The following is a 24,784-nucleotide window of genomic DNA, read 5'->3' as shown; positions in this document are numbered from 1 at the left end:
GAATATCCCAGGGTCTGGAATTTGTCTTTTACAGTGATATATAGCTCGGCATGATGCCAGCCTCAGCTCCAGGGGATTCTTGTTCATGTTAAGATCTGAAAATCTTTATAAACATACATTTGGAGGAAAAATAGTTTGGTATTCAAGAAGCAGGATAAAGAGTTAGAGGAGCTCCAAGTGCTCTTAGCAGCTGGAGCCCATATCTTAGTGGGCTGACACGCAGTAAATCCACAGCCCATCCATATTTTCACTATGCACACAGTTTGGGTTTGCTCATCCCAAAAGGACAGAGGTGAACTGCAGAAGGTGCAGAAGGAGACACAGGGGCCCACACGTAGCAGCTGCAGTCTGTGTGAGGTGTGAGCCCTGGATTTGGGAAGGAAAGGCCTGAGAGAGAGCTACAGAATCAAGAGTTAGCCTGGAAAAGCAAACGGGGGTCTTCAGTGGGAGTGAGCCAGGAGCACGGGAAAAACTTGTGGGCTTTTTTACACACAGCAGGCACTGGATTTTCCTGATACCAAACTAAACCTTCCCTGACTCAGCTTCATACCATTTCCTCAAGTCCTGTTGATAAATAACATAAAGAATAGAAATTTTCAGCTCCCTTGAAGTTGCTGGGCAGAGCCTAAAGACTAACTAGCAGAAAAGATGAAAGGATGTAAAGGCATGCACTCAGGATGATAAATGTAGCTGGAAATGTATGTGTGGAGAAACTGAAAATGAGGTCTGTAGTGGGTTTTTGGCAAATTATGTAACAAGAAACAACACTGCATGCCCAAAAATATGTTGAAGGAAAGGCCACGTGTAATATTGAAGGATTCAGTGAGTACAACCACCAGAGACCCCTCTAGATGACCCTCCAGGACCATAAAAGGCCTTCCAGTAGGAGACTGATGCATGCAAATTAGTTCTAGGAGAAGTGATGTTTGTGTATAAGCTAGGAGGCACATTGTAAGGAATATGGATGATGATGATGATGGAATAAAAACCCTGCTGCAAAGTCTCACCGCACACCTCAGACTGAAGGAGACATCGTCCTGTGTGTCCTGTGCTGACAGAGGATGCCAGATTTCTAATGCTTCAAACTGTGTTGGAAAGTTTATTTTCTGGTGAATTTCGGCATCACTGTCACTGCCCTTGAGAGTGCTGCCCCAGTGAGGATGCTGAAACCCCACTGAGGTTTCCCCTCGGTCCCCTCTTGTCCAGCCTGATCAGACCAAGAGGCCTCAGCTGCTCCTCACACGGCTTCACCCCCAGACCCTTCACCATCCTGGTGTCCCCCAGGTTCCACTCACTCCGTGCCACAGACAGGCTGTGCCTTGGATCAGTGCCTGCTCAGGGAGGAAGGCTGAGCTGGCCTTCTCTGTGGTCATTCAGCACAAAGCAGCCAGAGCCTGGGGAGGCCAGCAAGGGCCTGGCAGAGGAACCAGCCTGGGAGAGCAAGGGGAGGCTGGGATTGGAGAGGCTTGTGTGATATAAATTCTGTCTTTTGCTAGAGGGTTTTACAGAGTGGCTGGGAGCAGGGGAGGGTATTAAAGCTGTTTGAGGTACCCTGATTTACTGTGCTGAGGTTTTTTTGGCTGTCTCTAAACCCTCCTGCTCTAAGCAATGGTGCTGGCCTGTCAGTAGAGCTTAGATTTGAGACTGCAACTCTTCTTCTATATAAAATTCCTATCTTCTGATTTTACTCTATTAGGACAAAGTGCTGCATAGACAATCCTATTTACAGGCATGAGACAGCTGCTTTTCATTAGGATCATTTGCCATGAGCCCAGCTGCCAAATTACTCCTGCATTTACAGAATGCCTGTCTCAGCCCTGTGCTCCATGGCCAGCAGGCTGCCAGGGCAGGGCTGGCACCAGGTGAGCCACTGCCATCCAAACCAGGGCTGGAGACTTCAAAGCCACGCACAAATCACCCCAGCTGGGCACAAATGCCCCAACCAGGAGGGTTTTGATGGAGGCTGGTGACTAAGAGACTCACCAGGGGATATTAAGGTCTTGTCCCACTGCAGGCTGACCTATTTGCTGAAAATCCCCATAAATGTGTTACTAGATGAACTGAGCCCTGCAGAATTGTCCCTGGCACGAGATCCTCCCTGGCTCAGCGTGGGTGGCACTCCCTTGTGGTGACCAAGGTACCATTTTACAAATCCCCTTTCCAAGCACACCTCTTACTGCCTTCTTAAAATTTTGATGTTGATTTTCAGAGCCATGAAGAGCTGCAATGTTTGCTCAGTCTATTTATTTTTAACCAACAATTATTCCTGCCTGCTCCAGGTGGGATTTTGCTTTCTGGCTGGGGAGCTGCTGTGGCTGCTGGCAGCTGTTCAGCCAATGCACTCTGTTGCTCAGCTGGGTTCTTGATCCTTCCCAGCCCAGCCAGCCAGGACAGAGGGGAAGTGTCACACACGGACACGGGGCCAGCTTTTTGGCCTGACTGCTGTTTTCAACATCTGGATTCCTTCATGTGCAGTCATTAACAGAAGTAAAGGAGAGTTCAGGCTGCAGGGGGAGGAAATTCCCCTTTGACAGCTCATTCAGTCTGTGTGGTTTGGGGATGTTCACGTTTGTGGCACAGTCACTGGAGCGCCCTGCTGGAGGAACTGGCTGTGTTTCTGATTGTCCCTCCAAGAGCTGATGCTGAGGGTGATGGCAGCTGCCAGCATGGCCCAGCCATGGCCCTGCAGGCACTCACAGAGCAGCTGGGATTCAGACCTTCCAGGCTGAGCTCATCTCTGCCTTGAATCAGGCAGGGCTTTGCCTCTGGCGTTGTTGTTCAGCCCCAGTACAATAGAATGTTTCTGAGCACCCATTCCCCAAGGGGTTTCCACCTGGCTTTTGCCTGGAGCTGGAGACACCACAGCTCAGGTCTGGGTGATTTCACAGGCTGTGCACAATATTTGGGAGCCATTTGCTGCCTGCACAGAGCAGGAAGGAGAATCCTTCCCTTTTATTGCCTTTGCTACTGTAGTCCCCCAGCAGCTTCGTGGCGTGGGTTTACAGAGCAGTGCATCCTGCAGCCTTCCAGAGCTGGGATCTGTCCTCATTTTCATGATTTGTTTGTTAGATTTTCAACATTTGCCTCCACTTCTGCTCTGTGTGAGAGTCTTTAGCAAGAGCAGGAAGTGGCAGCTCTGTACCAGGAATACATTGTCATGCTCCAGAACCACGTGTAAATAACAGCACTGGAGGAAAAACCGGTGCCATGTTCTCACTTTGAACTTCAACACTGTTTCTTAAACCACTTCCTGACTGCAGTATCATCCTGAAAGCACCAGTTCCTTTGGGTTTTTTTCCTTTTCACACCCAGCAATCCCCGCTGCCTTCCTCCAGCGCCTTCCAGTTTGGTGGGTGCCCAGTGAAGGCAGCAGAATAGTGGGTTTGTCTTTACGTTGGAATTGAAACCAGGGAGTTCAAGGCTACGGCAGCTCCTGGAGCCTATGGTGAACCTGCTCACTGTGGGAGGCCAAAGGATGGCAGGAGGGGTTTATCAGCACAGATAAGGAAAGCTGAGTGCCCCTGGTCTGGCTCAGTGCCTGCCTGTGAAGCAGTGAACATCCCGGGCAAAGCTCACCACCAGGCACAGCCCCAGCCTGGGGCACACTTCTGGCCAAGGTTTGGGATCCCAGGCAAATCCAAGCAATGGGATCCCACCCCCACCTGCCCACAGCGTGTGTGACAGCCCTGGCTGAGGGGAGGGGAATGTTACTTCAGGGAGCTCCTCTGACCGGGGCTGTGCAGATCCACCCAGGCCTTTGGGAAAAATCCCTCCTCTGGGGCCTTTGGCACCTCTGCCATGACACCAGGCCGGCTCCAGCCGCACTCCAGCCGTGCTGGGTCAGTCTCTCTGCACACCCAGCCACGCTGGGAACAGGGATAACCCGGGCCAAAGAGCAGCTCGCACTGGGCCTGTGACAGCTTCAGGACAGGATCCGTGCCACCCCTTGGCACCCCACCCCTGAGCAGACAGGCAGTAAATCCCATCAATCTGGCCACAGCCTTTGTGGCAGCTATTTTATCTATTTTTTTGATTTTTTCCCCCAGATCTTTTCAGAATTTATTTATTTTTAAACAGGATCCCCCCGCCTCTCCCCCAGCTGTGCAATGAGGAACCAGCACGGAGGGGAACAGCAAAGAAGCGTCGCGGCCGCCTCCCCCTCACGGCAGCGGTGGGCGGGGATGGCCCCGGTGACAAACCCGAGACAAAGCGGTGACAAAGCAGTGACAAACCGCGCTCCTCGCACCCGGGCTCGCCGTCAAGCTGACAGTGCGGGCGGTGCGGGCGCGTCCCTTTCCTGTGCACCGCAGGCCGGGCGGGTTTGGGACAGGGGGTGCGACAGAACCTTATTTTGGCCAGGCTGGGAAAGTCCCCAAGGCTCTCCGGGGCTTTTCCCGGGCAGTGCCAGCGCAGGGACGCCGGGCTGGGTCTGTCCCGTCCCTGGAGCCGGGATAGCAGAGAGCCAGGTGGGAAATTTGGGGTTTGTTGTCAGTTCCTGAAATGTGCTCGCCACAAAGGGAATGGTCGGTGAAACAGATAGGGCAGGAGATCTTTCTCCTCTAAATATCTTTATTAAGAATCATCTCGGGTGGGAAGAACCGACGGATCGCACTCACGCCGCCGCTGCTCCCAGGAATAGCCCGGAGGAGGAGGAGGAAAAGCGCAGCTTTTTCCGCTGGTCTGTGGGCAATGCTGGAGCTTCCATCCTCATGAGAGCATCAGGAGAATCCCGCTTTTTCGGTTTGACATTCGAGGTCCTCTGTCCAGCCGACACCTTTTAGGTTAGGGTGAGGGGTAAAAAGGGTCTTAGCGGACACTGGATTCTGTTCCTCACGTCTAGACATCACTTCGATCCCTCAATTCCGCGTTGGCTCGCTGTTTTTAGGGGGTTTTGCTAGGTTTGGTGAGGGGTTTCTTGATTTGTATGCCCGCCCCGATGTCCCCTCCGATGAAGACACCGGGCGCCATCCTCCAGGAAGCAGCAGGATGTTACTCCAAAAAAAGGGGAATTCTCAGCCATCAACAACAGGTAGTTAATGAAAAACTATTAACAAGAGGTGATTACAACAACAAATAGTTAGTTTAGAACTCCACCCTGGCAGCAAATGGCCGAACCTGTGAACTCTGCAACCTTTTAAAAAAATGGGCAACTCTTCTACTCATAACCTGTCGTGAGAGGAATAGCGGATTTGTCTTTCAAACAAGCTGTGGGTCTGCTGGTAGATAAAACTAGCTCTGGAAGATAAAAGAAACAATGGGAAGGATTCAATTGATTGATGAATGGAAAAAGATATTTGCTTTTACAAATCAACTTTAGGTTTGCTGATAAACGGAATTAGACATTGAGAGATGAAAGAAACAATGGGGAAGAAAACCCCCTAAATTCCATAAGAATTAAAAATTAAAAGGGAGGGTTATACATTAGAGGGAAATCTTCGGTATCAGGAGTATTGGGAAGTCTGTACCTCTCAAGTACCTCAGCCAGTGGGGAAAGAGAGAATGCAAACGCGGCTGGGAAATTGGGATAAAAGGGAGGCTGCGTCCTCCAAAAATTCAAGAGACCCCAGGGGAATGCCCCATGGCCTCTCCCTTTATTCGAATAAAGCCAAAAGAACTCATCTGTCTCCTTTTTGGACATAAACCTCTGGTGTTTGCGGATTAATTTTCCTAACAGTCAGACTGTTAGAATGAGTTAGAATTTTTGGTTTTGCTTTGGTTTTGGTTCTCCCTCGGTGCCGCTGCTTTTCCAGGGGAAACAGCTGCGTGCAGATGTGCCCGAGAGGGAACGGACCCACCCGAGCAGGGCCAGCTGCCTGGGCAGGAGGTGGCTCCTCCGGCAGCATTACCACCACCCCGGGCTGCCCTGAGCAAGTCCCGGCGGTGCCGACGGCAGCCGAAACCAGCAATTAGCAGCAGAATAACAACCCCGCTGCCTCCCGGGGGCTCGCTGCTCCCGAGAGGCTCAATCAGCCCTTGCTCGCACAAGGCAGCGAGGATAATGCCACTCTCACCCTGTCTGCATCCCTCTCACTCCGACTGCATCCCTCACTCTCACCCTGGCTGCATCCCTCCCGTTTTCAGTCCTCACCAGCAGAGCAGCGCTGCAGGAGCACGGCAAAAGGAGGGATGCTGGAGCTCCGGCAGGGTGCCCGCTGGTCCTGAGGCGATTTTCCACCTGTGCTGGCAAACACAGCCCCGTGGGGTTTTTGTGCCCAGCCAGTGTGTGAGTGAAGATGTGAGTCACGATCTCGCAGCCTGTGAGGTTGCTTTGGTCTCCCTGTTTTGGACAGCCATTATTGATTATTTTTAGCTGTAGAAGGGGGCAGGGAGGAATGAGCTGGGACACAGCTCCCCACTGCTATTTCAGAGGATTTGTTAGTTTTGCAGCTGACTGTTGAGAGATTAATAGACAAACCCCAAGCACTTGGGTATTGTGTGCTCTTTATTTTTAATATAAATCAGTTTTGCAGTGCTTTGCAGGACACAAAGCTGCCTGCAGCCTGGCTCTCCTCCCAGCAGCAGCAGTGGCCCAGCTGGGTGTGAGCTGGTGGCTGGGGCATTCCTGCTGCAGGGTTTGTGTTCTGGATTTTCCTCCTGCTGCAGGAGATGGCAGCTGTTCCAGGGATGGGATGAGTCTGCCCTGCCCGACTGAATGCCAGCCCTCCCATATTCCCTGGAGTGGGCCCTCCCAGGCCAGCCCTGGCTTTGGAATCTCCTGGTGTTGGAGAGATGGACATCAGCCCTCCTGCCTGCCACCATCCCTCTGGCCTGGGGCAGAAGGGCCACGTCCACCCTTGCCAGGACAGAGCAGAGGGCCCACATCCCTGCCTGGGGTGATGGCTGCCCTGCCCCTCTCATCAGGAGCCACTTCACCAAACCCATCTATCTCTGTGAGCTTCATCTTCTTTTTTGGGTGCAAGCAGCTTTTCTTGGTGGCAGGAGTGGCTGCTCTGAGTCCTTGTGTTGAAGGACCAATAAAAGTCACCCTGCAAGGAAAAAAAGAAATAGAAGGGGATAGTTTTCCTGCCTTGCTATTGAGCCAGAGTGGCACAGAAAGTTGTCAGGGAGATGCTCTCTCTGGCAGCAGGATGCTTCTGATGAAATTTCCTCTGCTCTGTGGGATAATCCCAAGGGGAAAAGAATTTCTGTCAACATCTGAGCAAGCCCTTGTGGGCTAAACAAGATATTACAGCTTGGGTGTTGAACTTGGACTTCTTGTGGGTTTTATTTTATTTTGTTTGAGCAAGACTTGTTTTCAGCTAGATTTCTCCCAGCTGCACTAGGAGCTGACTGTGGGTGTTGCTGCAATCAGTTTTGCTTCTCTGAGGAGCAGGAGCATCCTTCAAGGTGAGGTGGGAGGTCAGGACCAGCAGCTCTTGTTTGTGGATGTACCAGTGGGTCTAACTTCTCTCACTGAGGTTAAATAAGAGTGCCTGAGGACGCCCAGGTTGGGATAAAGAAGAAATAGGTGCCTTGAAAGCCTAGGGAAAAATCACTACAAATATTTTTACAAATCTTGCAGGTGTACAATCTGTGCTATTAGTCTATAAAAATCTCACAAATCCCACAGTTTAATCTATACCTCAGTTATATTAATAGTACTGCAGTCCACCATCAACATAGGTGAAACACCATGATAAAGATGAGTGTAATGGCATCACTCATGTAAAACATCCCTGAGCACAGAGCAGAGGATTTGCAGCTGAATCCAGGAAGAGCAACTGGTGATCAAGCAGAGCCAGCTCCCTGTTTGAGGAAAACATCAGTTCCTGAGAAATCCCTTACCTTTGATTGTAGCTGAGAATGCAATTGCCCCTTCAGCCCCAACAGAGCTAAAATCAATCTGACTGAGGAGTGACACAAAGAAACGGGAATTTAATGAGTGACACGCAGAAATGGGACTTAACCTGATGCTTATCTCTGGTCACTGAATACAGGGATCTTGTTCTACATAGTGTACATATAAATAATAGAGCAGCCCCTGCAAGCAGAGCCCTCCCAGCTCACTCCGAGGGATGGAGTTGTTGAGATGAGCACCCTGCATCTGTCCCTGGAATTTCACTGGGCACATTGCTAAGCTCTAAAGAATAACACAGCTTTTGAAACCTATTAAAAAAGTGTACCAGGGATGTTACCATTTTTCCTAAAAAAATAGTCTTGTCTTTGAGAAAAAAAGTTTGTTTTGCAAACAGTTTTTGGCTGTCACCCTTTGTTTTGGAGCCTAGTTATTTCTATTTAGTGAGGTGATGAGCAAAATCTTAATTTCTCATCCTTCTTTAGCTCTTCCCACTTTCTGTGCATGAGAGAATTTTGAATGTTAGCCCAATGGGATTTTCACTTTCTCTTTATTCAGCAATGCAATCACTAGAGGGAGGCAGATGGTAAATTTATCTATCCTAAGCTCTCAGACATTCTGTGGTGCCTTATAAATGAGAGCAGAGCAGTTGTCAGTAGCAGCTCCTGGTGGATCATGCTGCCTGGGGGGGGGATTTGAACACTTGCTGAAATCAGCTTAATTTTGTTGACTGTCCATGCTGGCAGCCCCCAAGGCAGCTGTGCCCTCCTCAGCAGCTGTGGAGCTGCTTGGCTCCTGAAGGTCATGCTGGGTCCCTCAGCTCATCCTGGGGTGATTCAATCCCCTCCTGAGAAATCAGGGGTTCAGGAGCTGGTGGAAAGGCTGTGACATTCCATTTGGGGATTTTGGCCCCATGGGGCAGAATTTGTACAGCTTGGCCCAGGCCAGTGTGGATGTGCCCACGAGATCTCCAGAAATGCTCGCAGGCCAGGTGACCCCAAAATAAGTAAAGATCAGCAACTTCTGAACATGAAGATTTAGTCAAAAGGGCCAAACATCCTAATGGGTAATTTATGTTTTTATGGGGATTGGCTGAAAACCAAGACTTGCTACCAAACAAACAAACCAAGGACATTAAGATTCCTCACTCAAATACTTACATATCAGCACATAAAAAATAAACTTGGCCTTACAATTTATTTCACCATCTCTACCACCTGTTAAACTTAAATTAAGCAAATGCTCCTCTTCTCTTCATGAACCAGAAGATGCCTTAGGGATCTCCCTGCTTTGCAGCAGGGTTCCCTTCCAGGGTTTAGGTCCTGGTGGCACAACACTGTTCAGTGCTCAGGGGGGCAAACCTCACCTACATGGAGTTACACCACTTGGGCACACAGGAGTCCATGGCCCATGGATATTGTCTACTTCAACTTTATTAAAGCCTTTGATACCATTTCCCTGAGCATTCCCTTGAAGGAGTTGGCTGCTCCTGCTATGGACAGGTGTAGTCTCTTGGGTAAAAAACTGCATGGCCAGGCCCAAAAGCAGGGAGTCACCATGGAATATCCTGAGCTGGAAGGGACTTACAAGGATCATCAAAGTCCATTTCCTGCCCTGCACAGAGCAGCCCCAAGAATTCCACCAAGTGCCTGTGAGTGTTGTCCAAACGCTTCTGGAACTCCATCAGCTCAGTGCTGTGACCACAGCTCTGGGAAGTCTGTTCCAGCACCCAACCACTCCCTGGGTGAAGAACCTTTTCCTGATATCCAACCTAAACCTCCCCTGACACAGCTTCAGAGCCATTCCCTCAGGTGCTGTCACTGGTCACAGAGAGAAGAGATCAGTGCCTGCCCCTCCTCTACCCCTCCTGAGGGAGCTGTAACTGCAGTGAGGTTCCCCCTCAGTCTCCTCCAGGCTGGACAGACCAAGTGATCTCAGCCACTCCTCACAGCTTCCCCTCCAGACCCTTCACCTTCCTTGTGGCCTCCCTTGGACACTCTCTAGTACTTTAATGTCTATTTTATATCATGGCACCCAAAGCTGCCCCCAGCACTCGAGGTGAGGCTGCCCCAGTGCAGAGCAGAGCAGGACAATCCCCTCCCTTGCCTGGCTGGGGATGCTGTCCCTGATGTTCCCCAGGACACAGGTCACCCTCCTGGCTGCCAGGGCACTGCTGGCTCATGTTCACCCTGCCATGGACCAGGATCCCCAGGTCCCTTTCCATGGCACTGCTCTCCAGCCTCTCATTCCCCAGGCTGTACATCCAGGGCTGCCCCATCCCAGGTGCAGAATTTGCCACTTGCCCTTGTTAAACTTCACATGGTTGGTGATTGCCCAGTCCTCTCATTTGCTGAGGTCTCTCTGCAGCATCTCCCTGACTTGGAGGGAGCCAACAGCTCCTCTCCCTTGTGTACTGTCTGTGAACTGGCTCAGTGTCCCTCCAGTCCTGTGTCCAGGCCATTTATGGAGATGTTGAGGGGCACAGGGCCAAGGATGGAGCCCTGCAGAGCCCCAGTAGTGACAGGTCCCCAGTCTGATGTCACCCCGTTCACTGTAACCCTTTGTGCCCCAGCTGTGAGCTCACCCATCCCAGGATGTGTTTATCCAGCTGGGGGATGAACATTTTGTCCAGAAGGATCCCATGAGATACAGTATCAAAAGCTTTACTGGAATCCAAAAGCATAACAACAACTGGCTTCCCTTAATCAGCTGGGTGGGTTACCCTGCCATAAAAGGAAATCAGGTTTGATAAAAGCAGCACTCTCCTGTCATGAAGCTGTGCTGGCTGGGACTGAGGAGTCCTTTGTCCTTCAGGTGCTTTCCAATACCTCCCAGAATAATCCTCTCCATAATTTACCAGTCACTGAAGTGAATGTGACAGGCCTGAAGTTTCTGGGGTCATGCTTATCCTTCTTGACAATGTTTGCCAGCTTCTGGTTAGCTGTGGCCTCTCCAGATTCCCAAGCCAATTCAAAAATCATGGAGACAGGCCTCACAATGACATCAGCCAGCTCCTGGAGTGTCCTCAGATGGATCCCAGCAGGCCCCACAGCCTCATGGGGGTGCAGCTGGAGCACTGGAATGGTCCTCAGGGCTCAGGGTGTTGACAGAGACAAAGAAAGCATTAAACATCTTTGCTTTATGGCCCTGTTTGTGAGGCGACCATCCTCATCCTGTAACAGGCTGATGCTATCACTGCACTGACTTTTGTTATTAATGCATTTTTTAAAAAAACCTGTGTTTATGGTCTCCCACAGCTCTGGGCAGCTTCAGCTCCAGCTGAGCTTTGGCCACATGAATTTTCTCCCTGCAGTGGTAAACAGCACCTCTGAATTCCTTCCGTGTCACCTGACCTTGCTTCCTTTTTTGCCATATTTCCAGAAGAAGATCCCTGCTCAGCCAAGCCAGCTTTTTATCTTGTCTGCTTGACTCCTGACATTTGGGGAATTCCCTGTTCCTGTGCCCTCAGAAGGTCATGCTTAAAAAGTGACCAGGCCTGATGGGCACCAGTGCCTGTAAAAACATTTTCCCAGGGAAAATGTTTTTTACCCTGAGCAGCCTGAAGTCATGTCCAGGGTTGAAGTTTTGCTGGCCCTTTTCCTCACTGTCAGCAGAGGTTTTTAAACTCGATGGTTTTGTGATCACTGTGGCCAAGATAGCCACCAACGCCCCTTTCCCTCATGGAGCCCTCACTGTGAGCACGCAGCAAATCAAAGAGGGCATCTCAGCCAGCTCTCTTAGCACCTGTACCAGGAAATCATCACCCAGGTGTTGTAGGAACCCTCTGAACCTGCTTGTGCCAGCTGTGCAGTGTTCCCAGTCAACATCTGGCAAGTGTAGTCCCCCATAAGGACAAAGGCTCCACACCTGGAAATAAAGATAATTATTTCTTTGAAAGAGGAAATTGGGAAAAACTTGGTTGCTGCTTCTTGTCTTCCAGAGCTGGCGTCTCCTTGGTTATTGGCCTATGTGCCTACAAGAAGCTGCCACACCCAGTCCTGTGGATGTGGTGCTCAGGGGCATGGCTCCATGTTGGGCCAGGCAGTGTCTGGCTAATGGTTGGACTCCATCCTGTCAGAGTGATTTTCCAAGATTCTCTCTTTCTGTGGTAGTGGGAAAGGGGTTTTGCAGCAGGACAGCAGGAGGGGGCCTGGGATCGCTGTGAATGTGTGTAGTTATGGACAGGTGGCTGTGGAGGGGAAGGTTTGTCCTGCTGCAAGAGCTACAGACTCTCACTGGCCTTTTGGTCATTGGGACTGCAGTGGGGTGGATGGAAAAGCTTAAAAATTGTGAGCTGGGATGCAGTTGCTTGCTCCAACACAACTGAAAACCCAGGCAGCTGGGACAGTCTGATGAACTGCTTGATTTGACCCCCAAAAAACCCGTGGGGGTGTTTGTCCCTGAACATCCATCATCCTGTCAGGCTGTGATGAGCTGGAAGGAAAAAAAAAAAGATTTTTTATTTTGCTAAATGACGATTGACACTTTAAAAGCAACATTGTCAAAGCTGCATGTCAAACAGCCTAATTGCCTAATCTGTGTGGCTCCTAATGACAAGCTAGACTCTTACAGCTGAAAGAGTTTGAAGCATCTAATAATTTATACACCATCACCTGGGCTATTTGCTTTCCACACTTCAGTAAATATAGATGAGGAGAGGAGCTGCTTGTGTTTGGAGGCAATTTCACCTGCTTCACTCAGTCCTGTCTCAGGATGGTGCAGCCCTGGGGGAAATCACAGCCTTCAGCAGAAGCTGGGTAAAATGTTGTGATGAAAACACTCACTTTTACATTAGGACTCTTTTGTCCCCCACTCTAGTAGTTGAATTTTTTTTTTGTTTTATAAGACAACAAGCAGCTTGGGCTCTGTGTCACATTGGGGTATCAGCACCACTTTAATTTCAGGTTAGAGCATTATAAATGGAAAGATGTTTTTTACCCAAATACCCAGCACAGAAACAGCACTTGGGCAGCAAACTGAAAGGACAAGTCTGTCCCTAACAAGCTCTAGCTGGCCTCATTTCATTGATTAGCTAATTGCCATTAGCTAATTGCTGGCACTGGTGCAGCAGGGCCCTATATGAGTGAGTGGGCTGCCAGGCTAGCCCCTTTGCTGCAGGGATGTGTTTTGGAGAGGGTCTGGGAAAGGTGGTGACCACACATTTGCTCTGCCTGAGGGATTATTTTGGGGAGAGATAGGGAGGTTTTTTTGTATGTTTTGTTGGTTTTTTGTTTGGTTGGTTTTCTTTTTTTTTTGTCTTATTTAATGTTGTGCCCCTGGTAAACCCTTGCCATGAAGCCTTTGCCCTCCCTGTTTATTCTGGCCCTGCTCTTGATGCCTTGGGTGCTGGGGCCAGCCCCTGGGCAGGGTCCTGGGGTGATGCTGGGGCCCTGCTGTGATGCTGCAGCTGCTGCAGGGGTGAGTGAGGGGCAGGGGGGACTTGGTTCCCTGTGGGAAACTCCCCTCTTGGCTGTGTTGTCCTGCCTGCTTGCAAATCCTTCTCTCTTCTGCATGGCCCTGAGAGATTAAAGCCTGACTGGCTTTGCCTGCTGTGTTTTGGGGCTGGTTTTTGTACTGCTTGTGGTCCAACAGCACAAATCAGGCAGTGCTTCTGGATGTAGGGAGGGGAGAGGGTTTATAATCACATGGAATAAATGATGTGACCCTGGGACTTGGTCCAGGTGCAGGCAAAACCCCAACCTACCAGTCTGGGTTTGGTTCTCCCTTCCCACTGGGCTGGTGCTGGCATTTCTCTGTGCAGTGTTATAAACATTGGGAACTGGTATTTGGGCCTGCAATTGGACTATTTTCTTTTTTTATAGGCAAGGGGATCCTCTCAGGAACATTGGGAGGTTAAACCAGGTAAGAATTAGTTCTCAGATCAGCCTCTGTTTTTTTGTTTGTTTGTGTTTAGCTTTTTGGTTTTTTGTTTTTTTGTTTTTTTTTTTTGGTTTTTTTTTTGTTTTTTCCTTTTTGTTGTTGGTGGTGGTGGTTGTTGGTGGTGGTTGTTTTTTATTTTTCTGTTCCCTTGGAACTTGTTGGGTACTTTAAGGCACCAATAAGCAGTGTGAAAAATCAGGAGCAACAATCTGGTTGTGGGGTGGTGTGGAGAGGGAGTGGGATGCGGTTGATCAGTACTGAGTGCTGGTGTGGGAGATAACCTGTGCCACTGTCCTGTGGCTGCCAAGTCCCTGCCACAGAGCAGGTCCTGCAGGCAGGAGCAAAGCACGGCAGCAATTAAAACAAGTGGCAAAAGTCCAACCCAAACTTTAAGCGTGCTCCTGAACTCTGTCCTGAACTTGCCACTCTTCTGGCCTTGAGAAAGTGGTTTTGGAAAACACTGCTTTTCCCTGCCTAAGGAACGCTGCTTTCCACTTTGAGTGCTGTGGGGAGATACTAATGTTGGGTAAATGGATACTAATGTTGGGGCTCTAATGGCTTCTGGCTTGGCTGAGCCCTTTAAACCAAAGAGATTGGAGATGCCTCCAGGAGAGCTTTGTCTCCCAGCTCTGCAGGTGTATGAACAAACCCAGCCCACAGGCTGAACCCAAATGTAGCAGAGCTCTCTTTGCTTTCCTAACTCTCCCAGCTGGGGCAGCTCCCTGAGCCTTTAGCCCTGCTCCCTAAACAGCCTGACCCTGCAGAGGAGAAGCCTCCCTGGGATGTGGGGCACCCATTGTGTGGCTGTCCTGGCACCTCTGTGCTCCTGCATGGCCATGGGGGGGTCAAAGCATGGGAGTGCCCTGCTCTGGGACTGTGGGGGCACAGCCATAGAGCAGGAGGTGGTGGCAGCCAGGGCTTCTCCAACTTTCCAAGAGCTTACTCCCATGCTTTCCCACTCATGGCTTTCCATGTTGGCCGGCAAATGTGAACAGGAGGTACCAAAATGGGGAGGAGAGGGATCTGAAGATAATTTCTGGAAATAAAGATGGTAATAATTTCTTTGAAAGTGGAAATGGGGAAAAACTTGGTTGCTGCTTCTTGTCTTCCAGAGCTGGTGTCTCCTTGGTTATTGGCCTATGTGCCTATAAGAAGCTGCCACAGAGTGCTGAAGGACAAATATGGGGAGTTTTCTCCTCCAGCATTCCATGCTGATTTCCCTGTAAGCTTTTGGTGCAACTGGACCATCTGGGCGGGCTCCAGGAAGCACATCATCATTTATATCCAGGGATTTATCACTAAGGATGCTTGCAACAAAAATGAGGACAAAATTCTGTTTGAAGGAGTCTCCTCCCTGGTGGAAAACAGTGTTGTTTATGCCTGCTGGAAAAAGGAGATGCATGTTTTTGCCACCTTTGCTCAGGCTGTCCATGTTGTGCTGCTGAAGAGGTACTTGCCAAACCAGAGAGATGCAGGATTTAAAGGGAAGTACTACATCTTTGAAGACCAGCAAGGTGCCTCTTCCTCCAAAGATGGTGCAATTTCTGGAAATTCTGCTCCAAAACTGCCAAAGAAAGGTGGTGGTTTTCAGTCTGGCTGGGTTGAAAACCTTAGGGGTGCACTGGGCTTTGCAGCCACACGTGGCAGCAGCACCGTGCTGAGCAGTGAGCAGATGCAGGGAAGAGGGATCACTGTGGACCCCACGGCTGTGGGAAGTCCTACAGAACTTCTCCCACGTGAACGTGCAAGGACACAGGCTCTGGAAACAAAAGCTCCTTCTGGGCTGGGGTCTGAGCTGCTGGAGGCTCCAGGCATAGGAACACCTGAGGGAATAATCCCCACTGCAGCTCAGGACATGTGGGGACAGAACCCCTCCGTGAGTGAGGGCAGTGCTGTGAGTTCTGCTCCCGTGCACAGTGTGCCTTTGGAAACTCCTGTGCTTGGTGCCTTCCAGGGAGCAGAACCTTTTTGGCAGCCAGCAGGGGTGAGTCTGGAGAGCAGCCAGGCTGTCCTGAGCCCTACCCTGAGGCCAGAAGGTCTGGGCCACCTGCAGCTTACCATTAAACCAACAGGCACGGGTCACCTGGCCCTGGCTGCACACTCTGAGCCTCTGTCCCCTGGCACAGGACAAAGCCAGCAGGGCACAGGTCCCAGCAGGGACTGCCAACTCAGCACAGCCAGCCTGGAGAAGGAAGGAAGTCCTGCCCTGCTGAGTGTCCCAGATGATGGCCTCACCAAGGGGCTGATGCCCAGCCTGAGGAGCCCCTCTGATGTGGTCACCAGGGATCACTTGCAGCTGCTTCCTGAGAGAAGCCAAAGCAGTTTGGGGCATTTGTCCATGCCTAAACCTGAGCTAGGCTCAACTGGCCTCCAGCATACCAAGCTCATGGATATTTTCTCACTGGGAAGTTTTGGGGGAGCTGTCAGGAGGAGAACAGCACTGCATCCCACAGCACCAGGGCTGGCTGTACCTGCTTTGGCAACAGGGCTGGAGCATCCTCTGACACCTGTGGCTGCCCTGGGGACAGAAACCATCCCTGTGCCAGTGACCTCCTCCACAGTGCCTGTCCCTGCAGGCTTTGGCTCTCTGGATTTAGTTCCTGAAGCACCTCTTCCTCCACAAGTGGAATCTCTGCCCATGGTGCCCTCTCCCCCAGCTCCTCTGGACTGGGACACCATCAGTCTCAGGCAAAGGAACATCTCCCCAGCCAGCCCAGGAGGACAGGAGATGGTCTCCCCTTCACCACCTTGCCATCCATCAGCAGCCTCTGAACTGGGCACAGATGGGTCCTCCAGATGCCTTGGCCCTGGGAAGCAAAAGCAAAACTTGGTGCTGGGACAGGGAGGTGAAACCACAGCCTCTGTGGGCCTGATGGCCAGGATTCCCTCCCCAGTCTTTGTCACTGCCCCAGGGCCTGCTGTGAGGCTTGCTCAGCCTGAGGGCCATGCCACCAGAGGCTCTGGGGTGACACCAGCTTCCCTGTCAGACACCAGGGAGGTGCCTGTGCAGCATCAGGACAGTGCTGCCAGTGACAAACCAGCTTCTGTCTCCAGATCCAGGGGGTTTGAAATGCAGGGAAGCCCAGAAGCTGTGCAGGTGGGTGCAGGGCAGAGGACAGCTGCCTCCTTCAGCACCACTCCTGCACACCCTGATCTGCCTGCAGCTCCACGGGGAGAAACACTGCCCAGAGACCAAAAGCCTTGGGAGCCTTCTGGTGTAGCCAGGAACACCCAGATGGCAAAAGGACAGCAAGGGAAACATGCTGGTAGGTGTCCCAGCACTCTGTGTCTTGGCACAATTCATCTTTAGAAATCAAAAGTACTTGGTGAGGCAAGGACAAGGCTGTGCCTTTGACCTGCAGTCTCCACCTGGCAATCCTAATCTGCTGTCTGGGGAGAACTGGGCTGGACTCTCTGAGACCCTGGCAGGACACCAGGTGCCCTCCAAAGCTGCTCCTCAGCAGGACAGGGGAGAGAAAATATGATTAAAGGCTTGTGAGGTGAGATAAGGGCAGGGAGAGATCACTGACAGCCTACCATCATAGGCAAAACAGACTTGGGGAAATTGGTTTCATTTCTTACCAATCAAATTAGGGTAGGATAATGAGAAATCAACCTAAATCTTAAAACCAGCTTCTCCCCCACCCCTCCCATCTTCCCGGCTCAACTTCGCTCGTGGTTTCTCAATCTCCTCCCCTGCCTCTGGAAGGGCAGGAGAATGGGACCTGCAGTCAGTTCATCAGACCTTGATGAGCTCCTTCCCTCTCAGGGGAGGACTCCTCACTGGCCTGCCCAGTGCTGGCTCCATCCTGGAGCTGGCTGGCACTGGCTCTGCTTCGTGCAGCCTCTCACAGAGGCTTAGCTCCAGCTGAAGTGTGGTTATGTGGCTCCAGGGGCTGAAACCACAGAAATTTTGCAGCAGGAAATGCAAAAGTCTTGCAGTCTGAAGTGCTGCCTCTCCCGTGGAAGTTTGCAGACTCCCAAAAGTCTGATATATAATATAAAATGTAATATGTGATATAATTTGTGAATATAATAGCCTTTAATAGAATGTTTCTGTTCTGTGTTGCAGATGTGTCAGAACTGGGCCCTCCCTGGGTAACTGAGTACTTTCCCATCAGGAGCTGCCACCGCATCCTCCGGGATGGCTCTGGCCAGTTCCACCTCCCGCTGCACGTGGACATTAAAGCCAACATCTGGTGCAACTGGACCATCTGGGCAGGGCCCCAGAAACACATTGTTATCTATGTCCAAGGGTTCCAGGGGAGTGATGGCTGTGGCAACAACCAGGACAGGATCATCTTCCAGGGGGTCTCGTCAAGTGTGGAAACCAAAGTGGTGTTTGCCTGCCACAACCGAGGCACTCTGGTCTTTGCTGTACAAGCCACCGAGGTGCAGGTGTTGTTTCTGTCAGGGAGTGGTTCCAGAAGCCATGAATACAGGTATTTTAGAGGACAGTACTATGTATTCAGAGACTCTGAAACTGTGGGCTCTTCAAGTGATACCAAAGCAGCTCCCCAGGAGCCTGCCCAGGAGACCTCTAAAAATGAGAGCTGGAGGACAGAGGAGACCAAAGGTTTGCTGTCCATGCTGACAGCTCCTCCAGGCCCACCAGCTGCACCTGCTGGTGGCAGGATCCAGCCTGGTGTTGTGAGCCCAGAAGAGGTGGGCCAACATTCTCCTGATCTCATGGAAGATGGCCAGTCTGGTGCCAACCAGAGTGAATGTGGTCAGGATGAAACCAGGCTGGAAAAGAACCTTAAGGACAGAGGAAGCAAGGGCAGAGAAACTGAACGTGACATGTTGGTGAAACCAGCTCCAGGGCAGGACACTGGGGGCAAAGCTGAGCCACCTGCCCCTGGAACAGCTCTGGTCACTGTGGTCCCATGTGACCCAGCTGGCTCTCCTTGCTCAGAGAAGCCCAGCAGCAGTGTAGGTGTCTCTGCCAGTGGCAGCCCCTCAGAAGTGCCAGCTGCTGCACATCACACACAGACACCAGAGCTGGCAGAGCCACTGCTGAGCACCAGCACAAAAACACCTCTCTACCCCTCTCCTGGTGCGACTGCTGCTGATGTGGTGCCTCTGGGAGGAAGGACTGAAGAAATCTTAGGTAAGGTGGTTTTTTTTGTTGTTACTGGCTGAAATGTGCAATATCCACCTCCAGTGATGCAGCACTCTCTTAAGGGGTTTTATTTGCAGACATGGCTGTTACCTTCAGCTGGGCCATATGGTACCACTCTTGACTTCTGTATCCAGGGAGGGAGGGACTTGAGAAGACATAGGCTTATCAGTTCTAACATGGGCATCTAAGAGATTATACTACTCATCATAGTAGTGACCAGAAAGGCTGGTTACTAATCCAGGTGTTTTGAGTTATCCATGGAGGAGCCAGAGTCTCAGCTGTGACTTCACCCCCAAAGCAGACTGGGAGTGCTTGTCTTGGTTTTAAACAGCTCTGTCTTGCACTGATTCCTCTGTAGCCTCTCACAGTGCTCCCAGGCATGTTCACTAAGTTTGAGCTCCAGAAGCTGGAGAAAGGTTAGAAAAATCCTTTGTCTCTTAAGAAAGTTTAGGAGTTGATGGTAGATCACTTACACAGGAAATATTTAGCTACTGATATGTTTTAATTTCTGCCTGAAACCAGAAGATGTGTTCAATTGCTATTTCCTCACCTCCAAACTGTTCTAGCTCTGCTGTTGTAGATTTTACTCAGATCTTTTGGATTTGCTGACATGCAATGCCCAAGCTGTTTTGTTCCACAAAGATCCAAGGCAGCTCTGGTGGTTTTACAGGAATAAGAGTTTGTCTGCTTCCAGAAATGGAAATGAGGTTTATTGAGGTAATTTCTTTCTAAAGATCACTTTCCGCTGTAGAGGAGAAGAGATTGTTGTCTTCAGAGCCTGACATTTAATTTCAGAATGAAGGACAGAGGCAGGAGCTGGCACATGGCACTCTTTTTGCAAAGTGACACAGACCTAGCATACTTTCCCTCCCCCTTACTGCTACATCAGTGATAGCAGCGTGATGCTTTCCCTTGCTTTGGCAGATCTGATGTCATCTGTGGGGAACGACACAGGACTGCAGTCCCAGCACCATCCTGGAGGTGAGCCATGCAGAGCTTTTAAGTGCCTTAAAACAGTGCCCTAAGCCCAGGGAGCTGCCTGAGGCTGTGCTGGACACCACCTGCTCATTACATTTAGAAAGCAGTGGGTGTTGTTTCTGAGTAGTAACCACTCTGAAGATGTTATTTTTTTAAGATGTCACTGCAATCCCACAATTGTGCTTTGGCCACTTTGTGTGTCTCTCCTGGAGAAACCTGAGTTTAGGTGCCAACCCTGACATATATGCTGGCTTGTTTGAGTCCAAGCAATACTTGTTGGCTATTTAAATAAGGTTTCGCTAAGATGAATGAGGGTGAATGAACTGAATTTCCTCCAGTGTGTTCCAATGGATGTGCCATGACTACCAGGATCAGAAATATGCAGAAATCCTGCTCCTCAGGCCAGGGAGAGAAGGAAAACCCTCTTAAGGGAGAGCAACCAAACAATATAAATGCAGGGTTTTTAGGGCCCAGCAAGCCACAGAAACAGCTTGCACAAAGGAGTCAATACAGAAGGAGCCTCAGCTCTGAACAGGGGGTAATATTGATGAACAAATAGGTTTTAAACAGCCAAATGACAAACCTGTGCCAGTCCGGATTCCAAGAGAAACTGGCTTTTAGACTCCATCAGTAACTATGACAATCCCTTTGGGAAACAGAAGGGCTAAAGGCATGTGGATGTGATTGGATATGTTGCTTTGTGTCAGTTTTTCACTGAAAGATCAATTCCAGTATTCATCAACGAGCATTAACTAAGGTTTGTGTTCACCTGTTACTCCACAACTAGTCCTACCTGATGCAGAGCCCCTGGAAATACCCTGTGGCACTGACCTGCACAAGCATGGTGCTGCTCTGGTGTTGATGTTCATTTAGGGAGCCTGTTTGCATTATGTGCATTTGAACATGCCAGAATCTTGTGTTTTCTGGCAGATGTGCTGTTTGAAGTCACTGCTGAAATCAAACCCAAGGACTGGATTCCTCATGGTGGAAGTGAGGTCCAAAAGGGTCTCCTTGAATCTCTGAAGGATCATGTAAGTGTGGGCATGGGGAGGTACAGAAGAGCAGATGGGATGTCCTAAATCTTCATGTAGAAGAGAGCATTTTGGGCTTTTGTGTTTGGGGGACATGACCTGGAGCTAAGCAAATGGAAACAACTGGTATTGTTCTGAAGAAAGGGCTCAGAGCAGTGGGCTATGGGACATCTCTGCATCCCGGGGGGTTTGTGAAGGGGGAGAGCAAGATAGGGTGCTACAGTGAGAAAAGAAGCTGTTTGCTGTCATGCTCCTCCTGGCTGAACATCAAATCAGCACTGGTCACTCTGCTCCTTTGTAGATCCAGAAGAACCTGAAGCTTTCTGCCAGTAGAGTCAGTGAAATAAAACTAAAGGATGCCAAAAGGTAGGGTTAATGCTGTGCTGCTGGCTTGGCAGGGGGCTGCTATAACCTGTAATATTTCTTGGATTAGCAGTGTGTTGGCTTCTCACTCTCCTTCCCCAGGAAGAGACATGTGTTTGTTCTTCTTTGATCTGTAACTTGTCCTGGAAGTATAAAAAAAATTGTTTTCTAGAGGAAAGATGGTGAAAATTGGTGTTTAGTATTATCTGGGGCCTATAAGGGTATAAAATGGATTTAAACTTTGGAGGAAAATGAGGATAATCTCACCTGCCACAGTGCCTGCTGGAGAAAGCTGGGAGCTGTCAGCAGAGGCTGATCTGGCAATGTGAGAGAGATTGCTACTACAATTCACTTTACACAAATATCTGGTCATTTCAGCCTAGCTCCCAATGAGGAGCCACTCCTGGGCTTTCCCTTTTCCCATGGTCCAAGTGCAAAGCTGCCTCTTGGCACAGCTCTTTCTTGCAAGAGCCTGCAGCACCACGATCCCATGCCAAGGGTGGAAGGTCTAAATGGGCTGTCAGAGCTGGGCCTGCAGTGATGTTTTTTTCCTCCTGCTTCACCCTGGGCTCTCCTCTGCCCTCAGGACGAGTGATGCCAACCTGCTGCTCACCTTCTGGCTGCACCTGGAGCCAGAGGACAGGAATGTGTCTCTGCTCCTGCGCTCCCACCTGGAGGAGCTGCTTGGCACCTCGGTGGGCGTGGAGAAGCTGCAGCTTGTTTCACTCTTCGTTGAAGGTGGGTGCTTCAGTTTATTTTATTTTTTCCTGGGATAAACCCTTTAATGCCAAGCCTGACTTGACTTTGGGGCATCCATTCCCCATGACAGATGTGAACGAGTGCCAGGCTGGGCTCGGCCTCTGCGGGGAGGAGGCGGAGTGCTTCAATGGCGTGGGCACCTACCTGTGCCGCTGCAAGCAGGGCTACGAGGACCATTCTCCCACCAAGTCCGGCACGCTCTGCATCCGCGTTCCCCGGACAGGTAGGGGATGGAAGTGCGGCTCTGCTCCCTCCCCGGGCTGCTGCTGCCCTGCCCTGAGTGGGGAGAGCCGCTGGAGGGAGTGAGCACACCAGGGCAAGGGGCTCTCTCCTAGCCAGGGGTCCTGCCCCTCTGCTGGTGTGTGCTGGGAGTGGTGGCTCTAGGTGTCCCTGCCACGTGTGGAATGCCTTTTCAAGGGCTGGGAATAGAACCTCTCCATGAGCCTTAGGCTCCTTCCCCCCAGTCTGCTGCTTTCTCTGCGTCGGGGCTGCAATCTGGCACATGTGAGCCCTTAAGTGATAAGCAAAGTGTGGTCAGGGGTGATTTCTGAGCTACCTCTGCTGTAACTGATGTGATCAGCAAACCTGGTGGCCCCTGGGGGTGCCCTTTGGTCTCCTGTCACCCTGTGTAGATCTTGGTGAGAAGGACAGTGATGATCCTGGTGTTTACTCCAGCTTTGACACAGGGCTGAGCAGATGGCATGTGGTGCTTGACTATACTCAGAGGTGGCTAATCCAATCCAATTGCAGAGTGATGGAGCCTCACAGGCTGGAAAACAGCAATATTCTGTAATATGTGCTCCAAACACTGCGGCTGCTTTACATGGCTGCAGTGGTTTAAACCTTAACGTGAGCTCATAGCCAAATATAATTTCTCACCCATCCTACCAACTCCAAGTTAATTAACAACTTGAGTAGTCTAAGCCTGTACAGATCAGCTGGTTATTGTTATATTCTGACACAGGTAATTTTATGACTCCATCTTTATCTGTTGGGTCATAGGGAGAGTCTCTCCAGGCCTGGATGGGAACAGCAGCAGACCTTTTATTCTTCATGTAGCTGCATGTGGCTTTGGCAATGGCTTTGCTCTGTCAGGGTTCTTCTGGGGTAGCACCATCCTTGTGCTGCTCTGGGCTCTTGGTCTATATATGTCCCTGGAATGGAGATTTGGGAGATGTGCTCCAGCCTGGAGGCAGGTGTGAGGGTCCCTGGAGGGTGCAGGGGCCGTGCTGAACTTCCCAGAGGAGATGTGGGGCACTTCGTGGGCACCAGGATGAGCCCGTGGCTTTTCTCTTGCAGGGATCAGCATCTTCCTCCGCCACGCTGACATGCTGGTGGGGGCAGCCCTGGTGGCCGGCCTGGTGCTGCTGGTGGCCTTTGGGGGCCTCTGCGTCACGGCCCTGTGCGGACAGGCCCCCGGGAGAAGCCCAAGGCCCGAGGAGCCAGCGGTGAGGGCTGTGGAGGAGCCAGCCATGGAGATGCACAGCCTGGGACAGTGCCTGCAGCTCGACCCCTTGCAGCTGAAGCTGCGGGCCAGGGCCCCCGAGTGGCTCTGGAATGTCCGTGTCCCCCCTGGCCAGGCAGGACAGGGACAGCAATTCCCAGAGCAGCCTCCCCCACTCTGAGGGGAGCCTCAGTGACCTGTGCAGGTACTCCTGCATTTCCCCAGGTTTCTGCCACAACCCCTGGCTGTGCCAACCCTTCTGCTGTGTTTTATGGACCATGAATATCCCACAACAGTGTTCCTCATGTTGTAATTTAATATTTTTAATGCTTGCTCAGCTAGGGGAACAAAATATTTGCTTCATGTGGCTGTACGTCTGCTGATTTACTTTACTCGAGATCTGCACAGGAAAATTAAAATCTTTATTTTCTTTTAAAGAAAAATGGAAGTAAGATGTTTTGGTCGTTAATGTGAAATTAAAAGTTATTCTGCATTGTGCTCAATGCTGCCTGCTTTCTCCTGCCCCCCAGGCAGAGCTCTGTGGGAAGCCCTGGCATGGCCTGAGGATCTGTGGGGCATTTCTTCCAGCCTGGCTGAGAAACACCTCCAGAACCTGACTTAAAATTTTGGTGAGAAACCTACTCAGGTTATGGCAGGTGGGCCCCCACTCACTGAGTGACAGGGACAGCATTTTTGGATGCTGGCTGTAAATCCCCCCACCACCACCTCGGCCTGGCCGGATATAAAGCACAGCTGCCTTCCCAGCGTGTCCTGCAGCTGGAGCCTGGTAACTGCGTTTTTTAAAGGAGGTTTCAATGGGCATTCCCCCTTTCCCTGGGAAGAAGCAGCACGGAGCGTGGCACGCGCCCCACTGGAGGGAGCTCTCTGCCTCCGAAAGCCAGGAAGGGAAGGGCCGGGTTGCGGATCCCTGCCTCAGTCACCTCTCGGGGATGGTGTCCCGGCGTCTGTCGGGCTGCTCTGGGCAGCTTTGTGCCCTGGAGGTGTGCGCTGAAGGGAGCGGGATTGCGCAGGGATATGCCCAGCTCAGGGTTTGCTCTGCACCGTCAGCTTAGAAGAGGCTGGGAATGACCCTGCTGTGTTTCTCTCCAGGTGAGGATGCTGGTGAAGGAGTCAAAAGAGGTCCTGGGGTGTTTCCCTAGGATAACTCGCTTCCATACTCCTCCCCAACCAAACAAACAAAAAACCCCACCGAAACAGAACAAAAAACCAACAAACAACCCCCAACACCCCAAAAAGACAAAAACAAAAAACCCAAAAACAAACAAAAAAACCCCAACTCTGAAACCACCAAACCACCAAAAAATCCCAACCAAAAAAAAAAAAAAAACCAGACAAATATCACATCCCCCCTCCCCAAAAACCCCCCCCCAAAAATAAAACCAAAGGAAAAA

General features: G+C 50.8%; 1 protein-coding gene across 2 annotated transcripts; it reads left to right on the top strand.

Annotated features, from left to right (window-relative positions):
- The first annotated feature begins 12,871 nt into the window (after positions 1 to 12,871).
- On the top strand, positions 12,872 to 23,991 carry LOC135445971 (uncharacterized). Of its 2 annotated transcripts, none has more exons than XM_064709262.1 (10): positions 12,872 to 12,942; positions 13,618 to 13,657; positions 14,788 to 16,941; positions 17,748 to 18,785; positions 19,722 to 19,778; positions 20,706 to 20,806; positions 21,108 to 21,172; positions 21,756 to 21,907; positions 21,999 to 22,151; positions 23,228 to 23,991. In XM_064709262.1, exons 1-10 carry the CDS (start codon positions 12,916 to 12,918, stop codon positions 23,551 to 23,553), a joined length of 4,113 nt encoding a protein of 1,370 aa, XP_064565332.1. In that variant the 5' UTR covers positions 12,872 to 12,915; the 3' UTR covers positions 23,554 to 23,991. The 2 variants fall into 2 exon arrangements, with proteins under 2 accessions (XP_064565332.1, XP_064565331.1); XM_064709261.1 differs by lacking the exon at positions 12,872 to 12,942 and adding an exon at positions 12,967 to 13,213.
- Positions 23,992 to 24,784: the final 793 nt, after the last annotated feature.

The sequence above is a fragment of the Zonotrichia leucophrys genome, chromosome 3 (assembly GCF_028769735.1).
Source record: "Zonotrichia leucophrys gambelii isolate GWCS_2022_RI chromosome 3, RI_Zleu_2.0, whole genome shotgun sequence".
Lineage (NCBI taxonomy): Eukaryota > Metazoa > Chordata > Aves > Passeriformes > Passerellidae > Zonotrichia > Zonotrichia leucophrys.
Note: the sequence above shows the minus strand (reverse complement) of the source record. Positions and strands in the feature narration are given on the sequence as shown.

What these genes read in the sequence shown, in the direction of transcription:
- LOC135445971 (XM_064709261.1), top strand. Translation starts at nt 13,088, where the DNA reads ATGAAGCCTTTGCCCTCCCTGTTTATTCTGGCCCTGCTCTTGATGCCT. An exon ending in TTGAATCTCTGAAGGATCAT is followed by an intron (nt 20,807 to 21,107) that starts GTAAGTGTGGGC and finishes GCTCCTTTGTAG; the next exon opens with ATCCAGAAGAACCTGAAGCT. An exon ending in AAACTAAAGGATGCCAAAAG is followed by an intron (nt 21,173 to 21,755) that starts GTAGGGTTAATG and finishes CTCTGCCCTCAG; the next exon opens with GACGAGTGATGCCAACCTGC.